At 46.5% G+C, this 17,760-nt stretch overlaps 1 protein-coding gene across 7 annotated transcripts in view; it reads right to left on the minus strand.

Annotated features, from left to right (window-relative positions):
- LOC310922120 (highly divergent homeobox-like) overlaps nt 1-17,760 on the minus strand; it is a 60,248-nt gene that overhangs the window by 14,403 nt on the left and 28,085 nt on the right. For all 7 annotated transcript variants that reach the window (XM_083882505.1, XM_083882504.1, XM_083882501.1 and 4 more), the window contains 2 exons: nt 3,729-3,875; nt 32-239 (listed from right to left, as the gene is read on the minus strand). In XM_083882505.1, coding sequence (XP_083738631.1) covers nt 32-239; nt 3,729-3,875 — 355 coding nt within the window. The remainder of the gene's footprint in view (nt 1-31; nt 240-3,728; nt 3,876-17,760) is intronic.

The following is a 17,760-nucleotide window of genomic DNA, read 5'->3' on the forward strand; positions in this document are numbered from 1 at the left end:
ATAGGCACAGTAGTAACTGCATTCCAAATACCTTGTGAGCTTCCTTCAGATAAGCAGATCGATACTTCATCATTCCTATCATTATCATCCCCCACTTCAGTAGCAGTTTCCTCTCCTGGATTAAGTGCTGATTTAGAAATAAATTCAGATTGATCAGAGAAATCAGCAGGACCTCCTCTAGGGGGTGGGACCTCAATCCCCATTAAACGATATTTCCGTCTTCGATTCCCAATCCAAGTCTTGTAAGAGAAATAAACATGAATGATATCAGAAACTATAACAAAAGCAACAGGCCTCCAACTAAGTGACATCAGCACATCTGGGCTACAGGAGCAAGGGTGCAGCCAGCAGTTCAGGGAGCTGATTATTCCCCAGTATTTGACCCTCCTCAGGCTGTTTCCCAAAATCCTGTGTCCAGGTTCAGCCTTCCAAGGGAAACAGGAAGGTGCACAGCAAAAGAAAAAGAAGCAATAGGCACAAGTGGCAGCAAGAGAAGCTCTGATTAGAAGTGAGAATATAAAAGGAAAAATAATGCTTTACAGTGAGGCAGAGGGACAGTTTGTCCAGAGGAGCCTTGGTACCTCCAGCCTTGGAGGTACTCAACCTTTTACTAGACAACATCCTGAGAAACCTGACTTGATTCCAAAGTCAATCCTGCTCCAGATAAAGAGCAGGACTAGGTGACTTTGTAAGGTCTCTGCCCACCTAAATTATTCAACAAATTTAACATGAGATCTTTGATCCAGGTTCTCCTACTCTGCAACTTCTATAAGGGGACTGAAGCATCCAATGACCCAAACATTCCTCCTGTTTTAGGATTTCCTACAGCACAGAGGGAACTGGCCAAGGTGACAGATCTACAGCACTCCCCTTGGAGGACAGAAAGGAACTTGGAAGAATAAAGCTCAGAGCAGTTCATCCTTCAGTCCCCTTTGGCTGTAAGACAGAGCTTTAGGAAAAGTTGTTTGCAGTGAGTGCAGAGGAGCACACTGGGAACAGTCTGGGAGATGAAACCAGTCCAGGGAACCTGGAAACCCTGCCATGGTGGGATGGAGATGGATCCTTTAAGTTCATCTTACATCAATAAAATTGAATTTCAAAGGAGAAAAAAAAAAAAAAAAAAAGACCCACATTCTAAATTCCCCAAGTGGATCTGTACACCTGGTCATTAATTTGCCTTCTCTGATGAAGAAACATCTACACCAAAAATTATTAAAGATTCAGAGTTTAACATGATGTAACAAGAATTGTCTGCAACTCTTCACCTCCTAAGGCTCTCCCTTCCCTTGTGTCACTCAGGCTTTCAACTTCTCATCTCATCTCAACTCTGCTCAACAGTCCCTGTACCCTAGACTCTTCATTCCATCAAATCAGTTCTCCACTGGCAACCAAAAATCCTTCCCAGAGCCAGGAATCTTTCTTTACCAACTGCTATTCCCACTTTTTTTGGGCTGGCTCTTGTCCCCCTTCCACACCACCTACACCCCCAGAAATAGGAGCAGCAGTTCCTGGGTTTGAAAACATGATCAGACCATGGCAGAATGCGCATTCTTTCCATGAGGCCTCTGTTTCAAATGAGTTTCCTAAGACATTAAAATATTTTAGGATTTTCTTTAAAGACACACTAAACATCACTCTGGCCTTACTTCAGAAATGCCTGCCCTGTTCCTCTTCCTAGGGTTCTGAAAAAGTTGAGTAAAAAACTTTTTGCTTATAATACCTTGATTACCAAAGAGAAAAAAATAAAGGAATATTAACAGCAGTCCCAACTACTAAACATAGTTTCATGCTGTGCCAGCCTTGGAGAAAAAACCCTTTTAAAGCTGCATCTCTAACAAGCTAAAAGATAACATGCTGACAACTATTTTTAGCAAATCATTTTTGTTGGCTGGTATTTGCTTTCCCAGCTTGCTGATTTTCCTCTTTGAAGAATCCACAACAGGTATGCAGAGAACTACCTAGATCATTTTTTCTATTACCTACAGTTTTGGGAGAAAAGAAATTAAAGAAAAACCCCCACACAAGCAGCACTCTGAGATCTGAGTCTCTTTTTTTCCAAGCAGTGTATTGCCATTCTTTTAAATTTTCCCATCATCTTGTGATTTTAACAAACAACACTAACAAAATTTAAAATTGAATCTACCTATTTTTGAGTAAAAAAGGCACTTGGGAAAGGCAGATCTTTTTACAGACGCTTCAAAGCAGAAAATCTTTCATTCAGCATACTGAGAATGTCAGAGAAGATGAACATGTTTTGATAGTGTCTCAAATTAAATGGGAAAGAGAAGGTTCCACATCCTGTGTGCTCTGCTGAACAGAGAACATTCTGGAACAGCAAAATGGTGAGGGCAAGAGCAGACTGGGATTGCCATGTGGGAAATCAGCTTGAGAGCTCTATCTCTATCCCTAAAATACATTCTCCTTAAACACTTCCAGCAAGGTCTGTGAAGTGCATGGGATCATTTGTGAGTCTGTTCTGGTGCAGGTGATGCCAGAGCCTTCCCAGCCATCCCTGTCTCTGCCCTGAGAACAGAAACATTCCAGCAGGGGGAAAGGTTTGCACAGAACTCCACAGTGTCACCCCTTGTGTGCCAACGAGGATGTTCCCAAGGGAACAAGTCAAGGGAGCCTGGGTGTCACTGTGCTGTCCAGGAGGTGTGTCATGGCCAGGAGGTGCTGCCAGGGGGAACAGCTTCACCTTTCAGAGAGCAAAGTGAAGCCCTTGGAAAACAAGGAGCAGCTTTGCTCCCTACAGAGAAAAGAGTGATTCTCTTCAGCCTCCAAAAGTACAACTGTATTTTTTAGAATTCCTGTGTGCCCACAAAAACAAATAACCAGATTGCTGTTCAACCCTAAAAGCAGCTTTGGAACCATTTGGATTCACCAAGCCAGACGTCTCCACAACAGGAGAGTTTCACTAGGGGCTCTCAGCCCTGCTCCTGCAGCAGTGTCAGGAATTTAGGAAACAGCTGGAAAAAGAGGATGAAGCCTGAAAGGAATAATCCCAATTGTCATGCCTGTCATAAAGGAAAGGAAGGCTCCTATCTTTGACTGCAAACAGTGGGGCCATTTCCTGAGGCTGGGATGAGCAAAGGAGACCCCAGAGCTGCAGGGTGCTGTTGTATGTCTGCTCATCCAGGACACAGCAGCAACAACTTCCCAGCCTCTGAAAGAGATGATGTGCAGAGATTCTTGGGAACCAGGTTATCTCCAGCACACCTGTGCCACCTATAGGGACCATCAAACTGAACTGACCCAGAATTCCTTCATCACACCTCAACCTGTCCTCAAGACAGTCTTGTAAAAATTTTTTTTTTCCTATTTTGGAGGAATTTTCTTTCACACAATTTTCACTATAAGCATGAATAAGAAGTATTTTCCCTGTATCTTTAGAAAAGCCATATTTTGGTATCTTACTAGCAATAGAAATAGTACCTTTCAGCCTTCTAGGATCTCCTTCAAAAATGCAACACTTTTACTTAAAATCCTACTCAAGAGAATGTCAAACAGCTCGTAGTGCAGTTTCTGCTGCTGATCAATAAGACTCTTACCTGAGGGCTTTTACTAAATATAGACTGCAGAAAGAGCAGGAGAGCACTTCCCAACATGGTCATTCATTATGTAATACATGAAATCTATTTCAAGTTTCCTCATGAAATTTTTAAAGCCTTTCATCTGTCCTATTTATGCTCCTGCAACAAGATAAGGGAAGACTCTGGATTTCTTACCCGAACTATTTCACAGTCAACATTTAATTCTGCAGCCACAGCTTCAATTTTCTCTCTGCAGACTGAGCCCAGGCTGGTCATGCCATTGTCCCAGTATTTCTTTAGGGTAGCTAAGTCTTGGTCACTAAATTGTGTGCGGTCCTGTAACTGCAAGATAAAAAAATACTGTTAGATTGAAAAAAAATCTGCTTATCCTGAGCATTCATGTCCAGAGGTCTCCCACACAGTAACACACATTCTTCTGTCTCCATGGCTCTTTTCTTTTAAGTCTCCCTTAAGAATTTGGGGGGTTTTTTATTTCTTTTTTTTTTTTTTTTTTTTTTTTTTATCCAGGGCACTTCAGAGTTCCCTGGGATTCGCTGTAAAGGCAGTGTCAGCATTAACATAAGTTAAAGGCACTTCAGCTTTGTTTCAACTCCACCTGATTTTTTTGGTAATCTGTTTTATTTCATTCTATAAGGCCTTACTGAAAATAATCTTTTTCCCCCTTGTGCTGTTTTGTCGTCCCTGAATTTCTTGCCTTCAAGTGTTTGAGTCTTTGCAGCAGCTTTCTCACGCTGCTTCATGTAAACAATAAGTATTCTTAGAAATTATCTGTATGTTTTGCATTCTTGTTCTCTGAGAGAGAACTTGACTGATGGTCATATTGACCAATGGAGTCAGGAGGTTGTAACCTCTTTGGGCCAATCTTGGCCCTCTGTACAAAATGTATATAAGCCTATTGGAGTCAGATAATAAAGAGCTTTCCATGATTCACCAAGCTGCTGCCTGCCGTCCTCTGTGAGGCTCCACTCCCACGTCACAACGTGTTGCCCCTCTAAAGGGCAGGGGTAACATCTGGTGACCCCGGACGTGTGAGAAGAGGGTCTCCAGTGCATCTGGTGACCCCGAACGTGTGGGAAGAGGGTCTCCTGTCGCATCTGGTGACCCCTCCGTGTCTGGACTGCAGCTGGGTCACATCTGCTGACCCTTTGTGTCTAAACGGCACATCTGGACACTGTCCGTGTCTGAACGGACTCCTGACGTGGGAGAACAGGTCACACCGGTGACCTCCGACTGTGAGAGAACTGCACGTCGGTGGACCTGTCTGCCCAGTGAGCGACTGTACCTGCTCTGCCTGAGGTATCGTGGTAAGAGATAATGATCTCTAAACCCTCCTCAGATGAGGAAACCCTCATGGTGGACCTTTGCCTTGAGGTCCTGTGGAGAGAAGAAGTCTCCTTTCCTGGAGATGCTCTCCAGAAATTGTTCTATTATGCTAGAACTCATGGGTTTTTTTGCAGCCTTGAAGAAGTTTTTTCTACAGCAGAGTGGAAGTCTTTGGGCGACTATCTGCTCCAGGTTTTCTTTGCAGATCGCAGTGTGAAGCTTTTGAAACTGATAGCCACCTGGAGCAGGCTGGAGAAAGTGCTGCCTAAATTGCAGCCTTCCAGCTCTGAGGACAGCTCCAGCCCCATCAGGCTGAGTTCCAGGGAAGACGGTGGAGTCATTCCTCCTGTCCTTGCTCCGCGGAGGCGGGCGGGACAGCCGACCCCCCTTCCTCGGAAAGGTAGCAGCTTGGCGGGAAGCCTGCCTGCACTCAGTGCACCAGCTGAGGCGGGCATGGGGTCTTCTGTAGAGCAGAACCCGTCCCTACCCACGTCTCATCGGCGCTGGAGTGTGGAAAAACTCGGGGCTTCTGAAAGCCCCTTGGGATCGGCCCCCCCTCCCAGTCCCGAGCCGCAGCTGAAAAAGCGGCGGCAGAAGCGAAAAATCGCCTCCCCCACTTCCCTCCCCCACCGTGCTTTCCTGGCCTTGGAAGCGCCGGGAGCACTCTTAGATTGGGGGGGAGGGGTGGTTTTTGTGGATTGTCCGCACTGTGGAGCATCGGTGGAATGTTCTGTGCGGCGGGGCGGCGCGGGATCGCGCCGTCCCGGGGCGCCGGGCAGGGCGGCCGTTGTCCCCCGCGGCGGGGACTTGCACAGGGCACACAGGTCCATGCAATTTGGCGACAGGCCAAGTGCCCCGCCGGAGCGAGGGTGGGGCCTTGCCCAGCCTATGAGGGGCGGGGCGGCCCCGAAAAGCGGCGGGGCCAGCCCGGGGCGGGCAATGCAGCCTGCCCAGCCCCCGCGGGAGGGGGCGGCCCCAAGGAGTGAAGGGGCCAGCCCAGGGCCACCCCGCACGGCCCCGGGGCAGGAGAAAACCCCCCCGCACAGGCCGGTGCCGCCGGTCAGAAAGGGCGGGCCAGCCCCGCGCTGCGCGGGGCGGGCAGCAGCCGCCGGTCCGAAAGCAGCACCGAGGGACACGCCCCTCCCAGCGCTGCGATCTTCCCCCGCGCCGAGCAGGAGCAGCGCGGCGGAGGCAGCTGCAGCCGATCTGTCAATTTTAAAGGGACAGCGCAATCACAAGCGGGTGTTTTCCCGCTGCAGAGGATCCCGGGGTGCGGGATCCCCCCCAGTCTCGGGTGATGTCCCAGCGGAGGCTGATGCTGTGGGCGGCCGTGGGTAAGCACGTCGCCCCCTGCAGGGCAGGGATGGATTCCCCAGCTCTGTGGGTGCGGTGAGAAAAGCTCTCACCCCTGTCTCTGTGAAACACACGGGACAGGAATCAGAGGTGCATGATGCCTCATCTAATGCTCAGGCCGGCAAGACTAATGCTAAGGCCAACAAGAAACAAAGAAAGAGAGTGCAAAAAAGAGGAATCACTCCCTTGTTTCTTTGTGGAAGGTGTGGACGGCCAAATCACATGGCAGATGTTTGCAAGGCAAGCCATGTGAAAGGCCAGCCTCTGTCAAAAGGGCAGTGGGGTGCAAAGAGGAAGCGTGCTCGGACAGAAGAGTCTTCCCAGTCCCCACAGCCAATGGAGGTTTGTTGGGAAGGTTTAATCCCACACACACCTCTCTCTGTCAGTGTCCCTGAAGGGACCAGAGTTGTTTAATTTGTGTTTGAGTTTTCTGTTCACAGGACAAAGAGTCGGTGGTGAGAAGGCAGTTGCTCTGAAGTACTGAGCTGCCTGGATTTCACTGGACTGTTGCTCTGATCAGAGACTGTCCTGGAACAATTTGGAACGGACATTGCGATTTTTTCCTTTGCTGTTTGGCAGCTGGAATGGACTGTCTTTCAAGATCCATTCATCGCCCTTCGTGACTTGTTTGGGAGCTGATGGACCAGGATCATCTGGAAATTTCAACCAGTCCTGGGATGTTCCTGTGTTCTGCATCGAAACAGAACTCTGGGGACTGGAGGTTTTTTATAAGTCCTCCAAAAAAGCCAATCCTCGATTCTGAATCTGAATGATTGTTTTCTGTGATTCATTTGTACCCTGCAGGTATCACTGGCTGATGAATGTCCAATTCCTTGCATGTTCTGGAATGGGTCATTTTTGCCCCATCTGCCACAAGGCGGCAAAATATTGTTTGAAAAAACAAACAATGAAAATATTTTTTTTTTGTTTCAGCTAATTATTGCTCGATTTCAGCCACAAAAATGGCAATCAATCATTTTTGTATGAGCTCATTGCTCGATTGATAATGCAGGCAACAATGCTTGTGAATTTGATGGGTGCAGATTTTTGTAAAATTCATACTCTCAGTATTATGGGAGGAATTTGAATGGAGCTTTGCAAGCAGTGTTTTTCTGCCAAATGCTCTGGAGCCATGAGCTGTTGCGAGTGGCAAGAATCCTTTGGATTTCTTTTTGCAGCCCAAAAATATTCAGAAATTTAGTGCAAGGGCCCACTGTCTTTACAGACGATTTGGGAGGATGAAGTAGGCCAGTGTTCCCTGGAAGGATGATTTTGAGGGCAAGTTTTGGAAGCCCCTGAGGATGGGCAGCCCATTTGGTTGTTTGGGGCTGCTGTCATGGCATTTCCACAGTTTTCCCAGAAACTTTTTCATTTAGTCACGGATTTAACTTCTGTGGTCGACATGGCACACAGATGGGTTGTTCAATTTAAAGGGAGTCAGCAATGTTGTTTGTTCCATTTGCTGAAGAACCTTTTGTTGTGCCACAGAGGCCTGGTTCTTCAAAAACAAAAACGGGGAACGCAGGGTGAAACCCCGCAAATTCAATTGGCAAAGGCTTTGCATGCCATGGAGCACCTTACAGGTGCCACAGAATTTCACTAACCCTGCAATGTGAAAAGCAAGAAACCGTGACCGAATGAAGGTCAACAGAGGAGGAATCACTGGTCCTCCCATGGGAACAGAAATGGAACTGTAGTTAATTTTATTTTTTCCTTTTTTCTTTTTTAAAGGTAAAAAGGGTGAGATGTCGTCCCTGAATTTCTTGCCTTCAAGTGTTTGAGTCTTTGCAGCAGCTTTCTCACACTGCTTCATGTAAACAATAAGTATTCTTAGAAATTATCTGTATGTTTTGCATTCTTGTTCTCTGAGAGAGAACTTGACTGATGGTCATATTGACCAATGGAGTCAGGAGGTTGTAACCTCTTTGGGCCAATCTTGGCCCTCTGTACAAAATGTATATAAGCCTATTGGAGTCAGATAATAAAGAGCTTTCCATGATTCACCAAGCTGCTGCCTGCCGTCCTCTGTGAGGCTCCACTCCCACGTCACAACGTGTTGCCCCTCTAAAGGGCAGGGGTAACATTGTTTACTCTCTCCACCCAATTTATGCAAATTACTCGTTAAAGGCTTTTCAAGTTTCTCACCCTCCCCCCTTAAAGTTCTTTTATCTTACTGCAAACTACAACACATGCATAATTCAAAGGATTCTGACTTCCTAAAGGGAATACTTTAATGTTTATGTGGTGAGCTCGAGTTTAAATTGGTTCCACTGTTTATCTGTGAGTTCCCAAACTTTTTCTCTACATTTATCAAAACGTGAGAGTGGATCAGTGATAAAAGGAGTAACACTGAAAAAGAATTCCTGAACATCTTACCACTGTTTGAACTGGCGTGAGCACAGTGTATTTCTCTAGTAGAGCTTCCAAGCTTTATCAAAAGCTTTTCACACAGAATTTTATCTAAAATCGACAGTTTTGTTACATCAACCCATGTTTTTCACTTCTGCTATTCAGAGGATAGAAAATCAACCACAAAGTCTGCACAGGTAACTTGTAGCCCATGTGCCACATGTGTCACTATTTCAGTAGCTGAACTGTGTTCATGATTTCAATAGCTGAATTCTGTGTTTGCTCATTTAAAAACTGTAAAAGTTAAAAAGGAATAATTTTAAGTGGAATAAAAAGTAACTTTGCAGAACTAGGATAATTTGACAATCTTGTACAGTTCCCAGTTCTAGCTTTTGTTAATCTTCAGAATATTGTAATTGTTACAATTTTCTTCTCTTAAAAATTACTATTTCTTAAAATGTTAGAAGCACTTGAGTCTCCTCAATGTATGAACACAAAATGGGAGCATCAAACCTTTGTCTTCCTAAAGTAATCCCAGTAAAAAGATGCACCAGATAAATTCAAATATGGTCCAGTTGCACTTGATAACCTTAGAGGTATTTTCCAACTTAAATGAATCCACAATTAATTGAGTGCCTACCAGGCACTCTGAGTTTTTGCTGGCATTATTCCTGAGTTCCGTCATCCCAGTCTGGAATTAGGGGGGCTGTCCCCATCCTGCCCATTCCACAGCTGATGTTCTGGGTCAGAGTGGTGATGGTGAGGAGCACCCTGGACACCCCTGAGCTGCTGCGCTCTGCACAGCCCAGGGCAGCTCAGCACAGGAGATGCTCCCAGGCAGAATGCCCCAGGCCATGTTCATCCAAAAGGAATCCACTTGGCTAATTGAAGGTTGCTCTAGGCTGAGCAAAGTGCAGCTCCAGACCCGAGCAAAGCCAAATCCCTGGTGCCCGTTTGCCCGCAGCTGTCGCCGCTCATGCTGATAAAAATGAAAATTAGAAATGTTAAAGATTTGAAAAGTTGAAACCCTTGATTGTCATAGAATAAGTGTATTAATATTTTAAATGTAATAATCTTAAATTATAATATAACAGTAAAAAGCCACCTCCGTGGTCTCCCCCTCCCCTGGGAGGGGGCAGTGAAGGGGGGGCTGCCTGGTCGCTTGGAAGCCGCCCGCAGGCCCCCTCCCTCCGACCCCAGAGTGGACTGCCTGCTGCCTTGAGAGAGAGTCTGCACCCCCCCCAGACCCCGGACCACCTTAAGAAAAACCTGCACAGACCCCGGGAGCAGGCTCGCCCGTCGCTTCAGAGAGGCCCGGCCGCACGGCCCCGCGTCTCCTCCGCGCCCGGCCTGCCGTGCTCCGTCCCCACCTCACAGCCTCGTCCCGCAGCCGCGCCGATGGGACAGTGTCCCCGGGCTCCCGTGGGGAAAGCCGCGTCCCCCGGCAGCCCTGGGCTGCAGCGTTCCCGCCGCAGGGCCGGGCGCTCCCACCGCGCCACCGAACCACCACGTGGCGCGAGCGGCCAAACCGCTCCCGGGCGGCCGCCGGGCAGCCAGCCGCCGCCGCAGACCGACGGGCCAGCCGGCCCCGTCCCACCTGGGCCCGAGCCTGGCGCAGAAAACCCCAGAGCCCTCAAAACCACCACGTGGCGTGAGTGGCCAAACCAACCCGGGCGGCTGCCGGGCCGTCGGACCGCCGCCGCTGCCAGCATATCTCTACCCCGCCCCGTTCCAAAAAGAACCCGCTCCCACACCGCTCCCGCTGCGGAGCCGCCAGAAGCATACACACCCCCCCCGCCACCATCGAGCCCGCAAAAAACTCCTAGACGCCTGCTCCCTGAGCGCAGCCATGCCATGAGGCTGCTGGAGCCCCTGCAACCCCTGCGCCCCCGGAGCGACCCCGTACATGTAGATTAAAAATCCCAAGTGCATCTTGGGACCCTTTTTAACACCAAAAACCCCCTATAAAAATAAACCTAAGTAAGATTTATACCCACAAGAACCAATACTGGGCTGGGTATACCCTAGAGCATCAGTGGAACTGATTGGTCCAGTTTTTGTAACTCACTGTAACCTAAAAGTACCAAACCAGGAGTGAGACCCCGAGGCAAACAAACAGAATTCAGAACTCCGGGGAGACTCCCAGCGAGGGAAGAGTTCTCCAGCCCTGCTGAACTTCCTGCTGCAGAGCTGACCAGGACCCTCCTCCTCAAGGGCGAACCGGGCTGCAAAACCCCTCGAGCCACCATTGTAAGAGCTGATTAATAAAGGCATTTTAAGGAGAAAAATATTATCTCCGCCCATTTTTAACAACGCTGCACACCTAACCTGAGCTCCTCCTGACTCCAAGCCATGTTCAAGGAACAAAAGTGCAGCCATCTCCTGGATCACTGCAGCAATAACTCCTTTTATAGCTGCTGGCAAAAGAGATGGGTACTTGGGAAGACCTCTTCTCTGTGGCAGCCCAGCACTGAGGAGAGGGAAGGCAGAGAGCAATGCTCAGACTACACAGAGATACAAGGCACCCCGGCCAATCCACATTCCTGACTGCTCAGGGCAACCTCACCTCCTAAAGGACAGTGGGTGTTTTTAAAACATAAATAACTAACCTTGTCTGCTGGTTCTGCAGAGTTCACACTGCTGCAGGCCCTCACAGTGAACTCACAGAGCGTCCTGTGATCGGTGCTCAGCAGGGACAGAACACGCAGCAATCCCTCACATTTAAAATCCACAGCCTAAAACCCCCCTGGAACACCCAAATTTGCCCTCCCACTGCCTCATTTCAGCCCATTCACTTAAGTGATCCTTGTGGGGTCCCTTCCAGCTCAGAATTTTCTGTGAAATTCTGTGTAGCACCAGGAAATGTGCCTGGTGTTACAGCACAGGTAAGGGAGAAACCTTGCCCAGGCTGTCTTCTCCCACCCTGGTGGTTGTGTTGGCCAAATTAGAACAAAATCCAAAGAAAGTCCAGCTGCTGCTGGAGGAAGCTCAGGTTTCGTCTTGCCATGTGGTTTCCCAGTTATTCAGAAATGCTTCCTCTCCTCAAAGAATCCAGGGCAAGGACTCGGTAGCAGGGAAAGTGATCTGCAAGAGGATCCTGCCTTGGACAAAAGACACCTAGTGCCTGCCTCGAGTTCCCCAAGAGATGGTGCCCAGGAAGGTGCAGACCCTGCTCAGCTTTTACTTACTCAAAACAAGGAGTTTACATGGAAAAAGCAAAATTTAGCAAAAGCACCTGGCCTTCAAAATTTTTCCTTAAAAACCAGAGTCAGATCTTTTCCATTTTAGTGGATAGATGTTAATTCTGATGACTTACTACAGCTGTTTCAATAAAAATCTTATTAGATACATCACTACTCAATGGTTTTCACTTCACAACTGCTGTATAATTATGTTAATGTAACTTATCTTTTCTACTTTGGAGTCTGTCTCATTTTAGCCATTTTCTTCTGCCAAGACCAGCACTGAGGAGCCCCTGTGCTCTGCCAAGTCAGCAGCACTGTGGGATCTCAGAGATCTTGAAGGATCATCATTTACACACCCTGCTCTTAGTTGCTGCACCAGCATCATGGGATCAGTGTCACCCCTTAAGCTCAGTAGACCTAAATGACACTTGAGCATGTCCAAATCTCAGCTCCAGATTAACTGCCTTCATGTAACACACTGTGCCGTGGGCCTTATCAGCAATTTCTTAGGGAAATCACCAACTACCTTCAATTACAGGATCATCCCCTTGACAAAATCATATCCAAGTTTGACTCCTGCATTATAAACTGCTTAAAAATTACATAATGACTTTTGTCAGAAAATAAAGGTTAGAATTTCTACATTGTACATGTAACTAAGCTTCCATCAATTTAGTTAATAACCTTCTCATGCTTAATATCATCAGAGGAAATGAGGGACCAAGAGGAAAATCTCAGAGCCCTACAAATATCATAATATTCATTATAGGAAAAATATCAAAATATAATATTGTAAATCTTCATATTCATGACAATACTTATAGGTGAAGGCAAGTCAGTAATTCAGTTCTTATTTTTTATGTCATTAACTCAGCTCTGAATACAATTCTCATTTCCTCTCTCCAGATACCTGGCTTGCTGATTCAAGGCTTGACTTTACCCTCGGCAGTGCTGGCTCTTGGCTGAATCCTTTACATTTGTCACTTCTGTTGGCCACAGTTTAAAAAGCAGGAGAGGCTTTGTCGAGCAGAATCCAGCCTATCCATTCCCAAGGAAAAGCAAATTGAATCAGCAGTTGTGCCGTGCGCAGGGTTAAACCCGGCTTATCCCCGACCTCCCAAGTGTAACAACAACATCCTTGGAAGAGATGACCCAGTTTATTAGAGACATTCCTGGCTCTTTGCCCAGCCCCTCGTCCCCTCACTGTGCAGCAATAACTGGTGCAAATCTGGTGCCTATAATTGGGATGAATAATTGCATGGAGTGGAGTGTCCTTATCCTGCCTTTTCTAAGAGTCTGCATTTTTAGATACGGTTTTATGCATCAGTTGAAAATGTTTCAGGCCATGTGCACAAAAGCTATACACAATTTTCAGATTATTAATCAAAGACATGCTAAAAAATGGAACAACTAGAGGTTTTATACATAACTGTTACCCCTGCCCTTAGAGGGGTAACAAGTTGCGACGTGGGTGTGGACCCTCACAGAGGACAGCAGGCAGCAGCAGGGTCAAACATGGAAGGCTCTTTATTATCTAACTCCAATTCTACTTATATACACTTTTTACAAAGGGCTCAGATTGGCCCAAGAAGGTTACAACCTCCTGACTCCATTGGTCATTATGACCATCAGTCAAATTCTCTCTCAGAGAACAACTATGCAAAACATACAGATAAGTTCTAAGAATACATATTGTTTACATGAAGCAGCGTGAGAATCAGGCTGCAAAGGTTCAAACACTTGAAAGCAAGAAAGTCAGGGGCGACACATAACTTGCCTTTATGCTGCAGCTGAGCACTGTGTGTGGTGTTCATTTCAATTGCAGTGAAATCATATTAAATCAACATTCAGTTCTGATACTTGGTGATGAAATGAGCTGAGGTAATGGTTATTTTTAGCAAACAAACCTCTCACAAACAAATTTTCCATGCCTTTGATCCCTGTCTCTGCTTCTCTGTTATATTTTGGGAGGAATGGGAAGATCAGAAGCACTCAATGTATTCAAGGTATGAACAAATCCCAGATTCTTCTGTACAAGCACAGTGTCATTTTGCCTTATTCACCTTTCCCAGTGACACCAGCATGGAGCTCTCTGAACCCTGACACTAATTAATATCTGTTTTTTTCAGAGGATTATCAATTGCCACCTCAAGATCTTATTTGTATGTATTAACAGTGATTTCTGAATCATTCCACTACGTTTCTCCTTTCCCATCTGCACCATTTCATATCATTCTTGCTTTTCAGTTTATTATTTCTTGATTTCCCACATACAAATTCTGAAAGTCTGCATTTTCCCCTAACATACCAAGATATTTAACCTCATTAAAGCTGTCACAGATTACACATTCCTTCAGCCTGAGGTTTCAGCTTCAGGTTTCAGCAGTGCCACAAAGCTGCTCCCTGTCAGTAACACCCATCCTGAGTTTAGGCTGGACACTGCTGCTCACACACAGCTGCACAAACTCAGGCACAAAGATGTCTGAAGGCACCCTTCAACTTTTCCTGTTCACACACTGCTAGGTTTCTGCAGCAGAGACTTTTTGCATCTTTCCCAACTGGTTGGGTAAACTTGAAGTTTGCTCCGATAGAAGCAGAATTGATAAAAATTTCATAGCACTCCATTGTGAGAAGAGCTGTAACTGCTTCAGCACTCAGCCAAAATTACAGATATTCTGTTAATATCTGTTTCTAAATCAAACTCAACTACAAAGGTGAAAAAAAAAAGAGATATCAATGCAATGAACAGTCTAGCAAAGAAATTACACTCTGAGCCCATCATCTCACTCTAATTTCCAAACCGACCCTCAAACCACACAAACTGACAACTCATCCTTCTGGAGACTTTGAGCTGATTTCTGAAACAGTGAATGTTCAGCCTCAAAGTAAACTGATTTTTAGATAGTAATTATTATGATTCTTACTTGAGTTATTAATGTCTTCCTCACACTGGACCAGAAAGTTTTGCAGTTCCTGTTCAGACAGGATGCACTCCTTGCTTGCAGGTTCACAGCAGATAATAAGCCAAGGTGATTTGTGGCCCTGAGGTGCAGCACATCACATAAAAAGATGACCAGACTTGTCCCCCTTTGCATTCTTTCAGCATTGCTGTGGGACAAGGAGGTGCTGTTCCCAGCCAGAAGGCCATGCCATGCTATGGATGGCATTACCAATGGAGAAGTATCTTGAGATACATAGTAAAATATCTCACAGAAGGAGGAAACACTTTAGTCAGTATCCCAAATGCCACAAAATAGGAACAAGCACAGTGTTCCCAACCAGAGACCTTCAGCTTGACTCACCTCTCCCTGCAGACCCCAACTGTCTCACTCAGACATGCTCCCACTGACTTGACTAAACCACAGTCTTCTCTCCTCCTGGGAGAGCAGAGGAAGGTGGAGAGAACTCCCCAAGTTCCTCCTGGGATAGTTTTAAAACAAAAGGCAGAGCTGAGGTGCCCTCTGACTACAGGCAGCTTTAATCCCTGCCAGGGTTTCTCTGTGAAGAGACATTGGTTTTCCTGAGCCTTGCAGACCCCAGACCAAGGAGGAGCATTCTTTAGAGTTGTGCTGATGTGTCTCCTCCACAAAATTCAGCTATGTTCCCATGCTCAGAACAGCTAGGGGCAGGTGTCACACCTCAGCCCCTCCACCTGCCCAAAATGTGCCTGCACTCCTGTGACAGTTTTATTCAAATAGCCAATGCGCAAACAGTGATACAAAAATCAAAATCTAGCATTCTCCACACATTTCAGGTCTTTCCTGTCCCCAAATACATCATTCTGAGGGCCCAAACACCCCAAAATGAAGCTCAGGGCAGACAAGCCCCTTCTCTCTCCCGAAATAAAACTTCACCACTAAGGCACAGCTTACCCAGTTACCACCTGTGTGACAAATGTTCTCCAGAGCACACCAGCACTTTTAAATCTACCACAAACATAAATCATTCTGCTCAGACCACAGATTACACAGAACTGAAGCACAGTCAGTACACTCAAGACTTAAGAGCAGAAGTGAAGATATTTTCTCCCTTTTAACTCTCCTTAACCAGTATCTTCACTGCTATTTTTGAATCCTTGTTATCCTTCCACCACCCCGTGAAAAGCCAAAAATCAATGCATTCATAAAGGCCACTGCACATGCACCAGGACAGAACACAGAACTCTGTCATTTCCAAAGACACTCATGAGTTACTGAGAGGGTGATATTTCTAGACTAATATTCATTAACAATCAGGATTACATCATCCTACAGCAGAGCTGAGCAGACAAGAGAGAGTTTCTGCAGAATTGCACAGCTTTTATTTCTCTCCTAATACAGTTGAAGGACAGGGCAAAGGAAACAAAACATCACGGCAGAAAATTAAAAATTCAGAGCATCTAAAAGACAATCTTCTCCATTTTAACCAAAATACAGATTAGCCTTTTTCCTGTTTGAATGGCAGTAATTGCCATCATGGCACTTCTACAACTCTATCCATTCTATTTCTGTTCCCTCACACTCTTTATTCAAAAGAATTTCACAGTTGAAATCAAAGTTTCTAGGAAGCAGGAGCTTTTTCTCCTTTGCTTGTCTTACACCTGTATGTACACAGCAGTTTTAGAGTGCCAAGTCCTCAATTTGTCTCCTGAAGGAGGCTGATTCTGCACTCAGACTGGGAAAGTGCATCCACAAATCTGGACACAGATGTTGGCAAACAGATTGTATTAACCAATGGGTTTTATGCATTTTATTGATTAAAAAGACAAATGAGTAAAGGTCTAAGGAAAAAGTATTCCCTAATAACCATCCTTAATAGTCTCTCACTACAGGAAAGACATTGAGAGGCTAGAGACAGGGAAGGGAATGGAGCTGGGGAAGGGGCTGGAGCACCAGGAGCAACTGAGGGAGCTGGGAAAGGGGCTCAGCCTGCAGAAAAGGAGGCTCAGGGGGAACCTTCTGGCTCTGCACAACTCCCTGATGGGAGGGGGCAGCCAGGGGGGTTGGGCTCTGCTCCCAGGGAACAGAGACAGGATGAGAAGGAACAGCCTCAGGCTGTGCCAGGGGAGGCTCAGGTTGGATATCAGGAAATATTTTATCACTGAAAGGGTTATAAAACATTGGAACAGGTTGCCCAGGGCAGGGGTGGAATCATCATCCCTGGAAGTGTTCAAAAAACATGTGGATGTGGCCCTTGGGGACATGGTTTAGTGGTGACCATGCTGATGCTGGGCTGTATGGAGGTGGATGAGCCTACCAGGCCCTTGCCCTGGAGGGATGTCCCTAGAATGGAATGTGATAAGCTCATCTCAACCACTCCCTGGGAGAGAGAACTCTTAGATGAGGCAGTTCTCTCTCAGGTCAGAGCAAAGCACCCACAATGCTTTGATATACCTTTCCAACCCATTGGTTCTTGGTACCACCCCTGTTTTCCCCCATAAATACCCCAGAGTTTACCCTGTTTGGCAGGGAACTGCTGTCCCTGGCCATCCCTTTGTAGGACACTGAATAATAAAAGCTACCCTGTGGAATTGCTACACAGCACTTCTGTCTCTCTGTCCCTGAGTCAGCCTGGGATTACCTCGCAAGGCAGAGCTGAAATCACTACTAAGAGCTGAAACCACTGCTAAGAGCTGATCGCTTGCAGCCACAGGCTGCGCCTTGCTGAGGCTGCCTGGTGGCCAGAGACTGCCCAAGACCCCCGGAAGGCTGTCTCTAGCAAGACCTCTCTCTGGGAAGATTGCAGCATCCTGGGTTGGACCACAGACTCCACAGATGTTCACAGGGCTGACAGTTGTACTCAATGATCTTAAAGGTATTTTTAAACCTTAAGGACTCTAAGATTAATAAACAGGCACCTCCACATCCTTGAAAGTTTAAAATTCACTCCAGAAATGTCTTCTACAGCTGGGGTCAGGTATCCAGTATGACCACAATGCCCAACAACCCCCCCAGCGCTGCAGGCAGGGGCCAACATCACCCCATTCCCAGCCCAGTGCTCCCACTGCCAAATGTGAG

The sequence above is a fragment of the Zosterops lateralis genome (assembly GCF_965231275.1).
Source record: "Zosterops lateralis genome assembly, chromosome: W".
NCBI lineage: Eukaryota > Metazoa > Chordata > Aves > Passeriformes > Zosteropidae > Zosterops > Zosterops lateralis.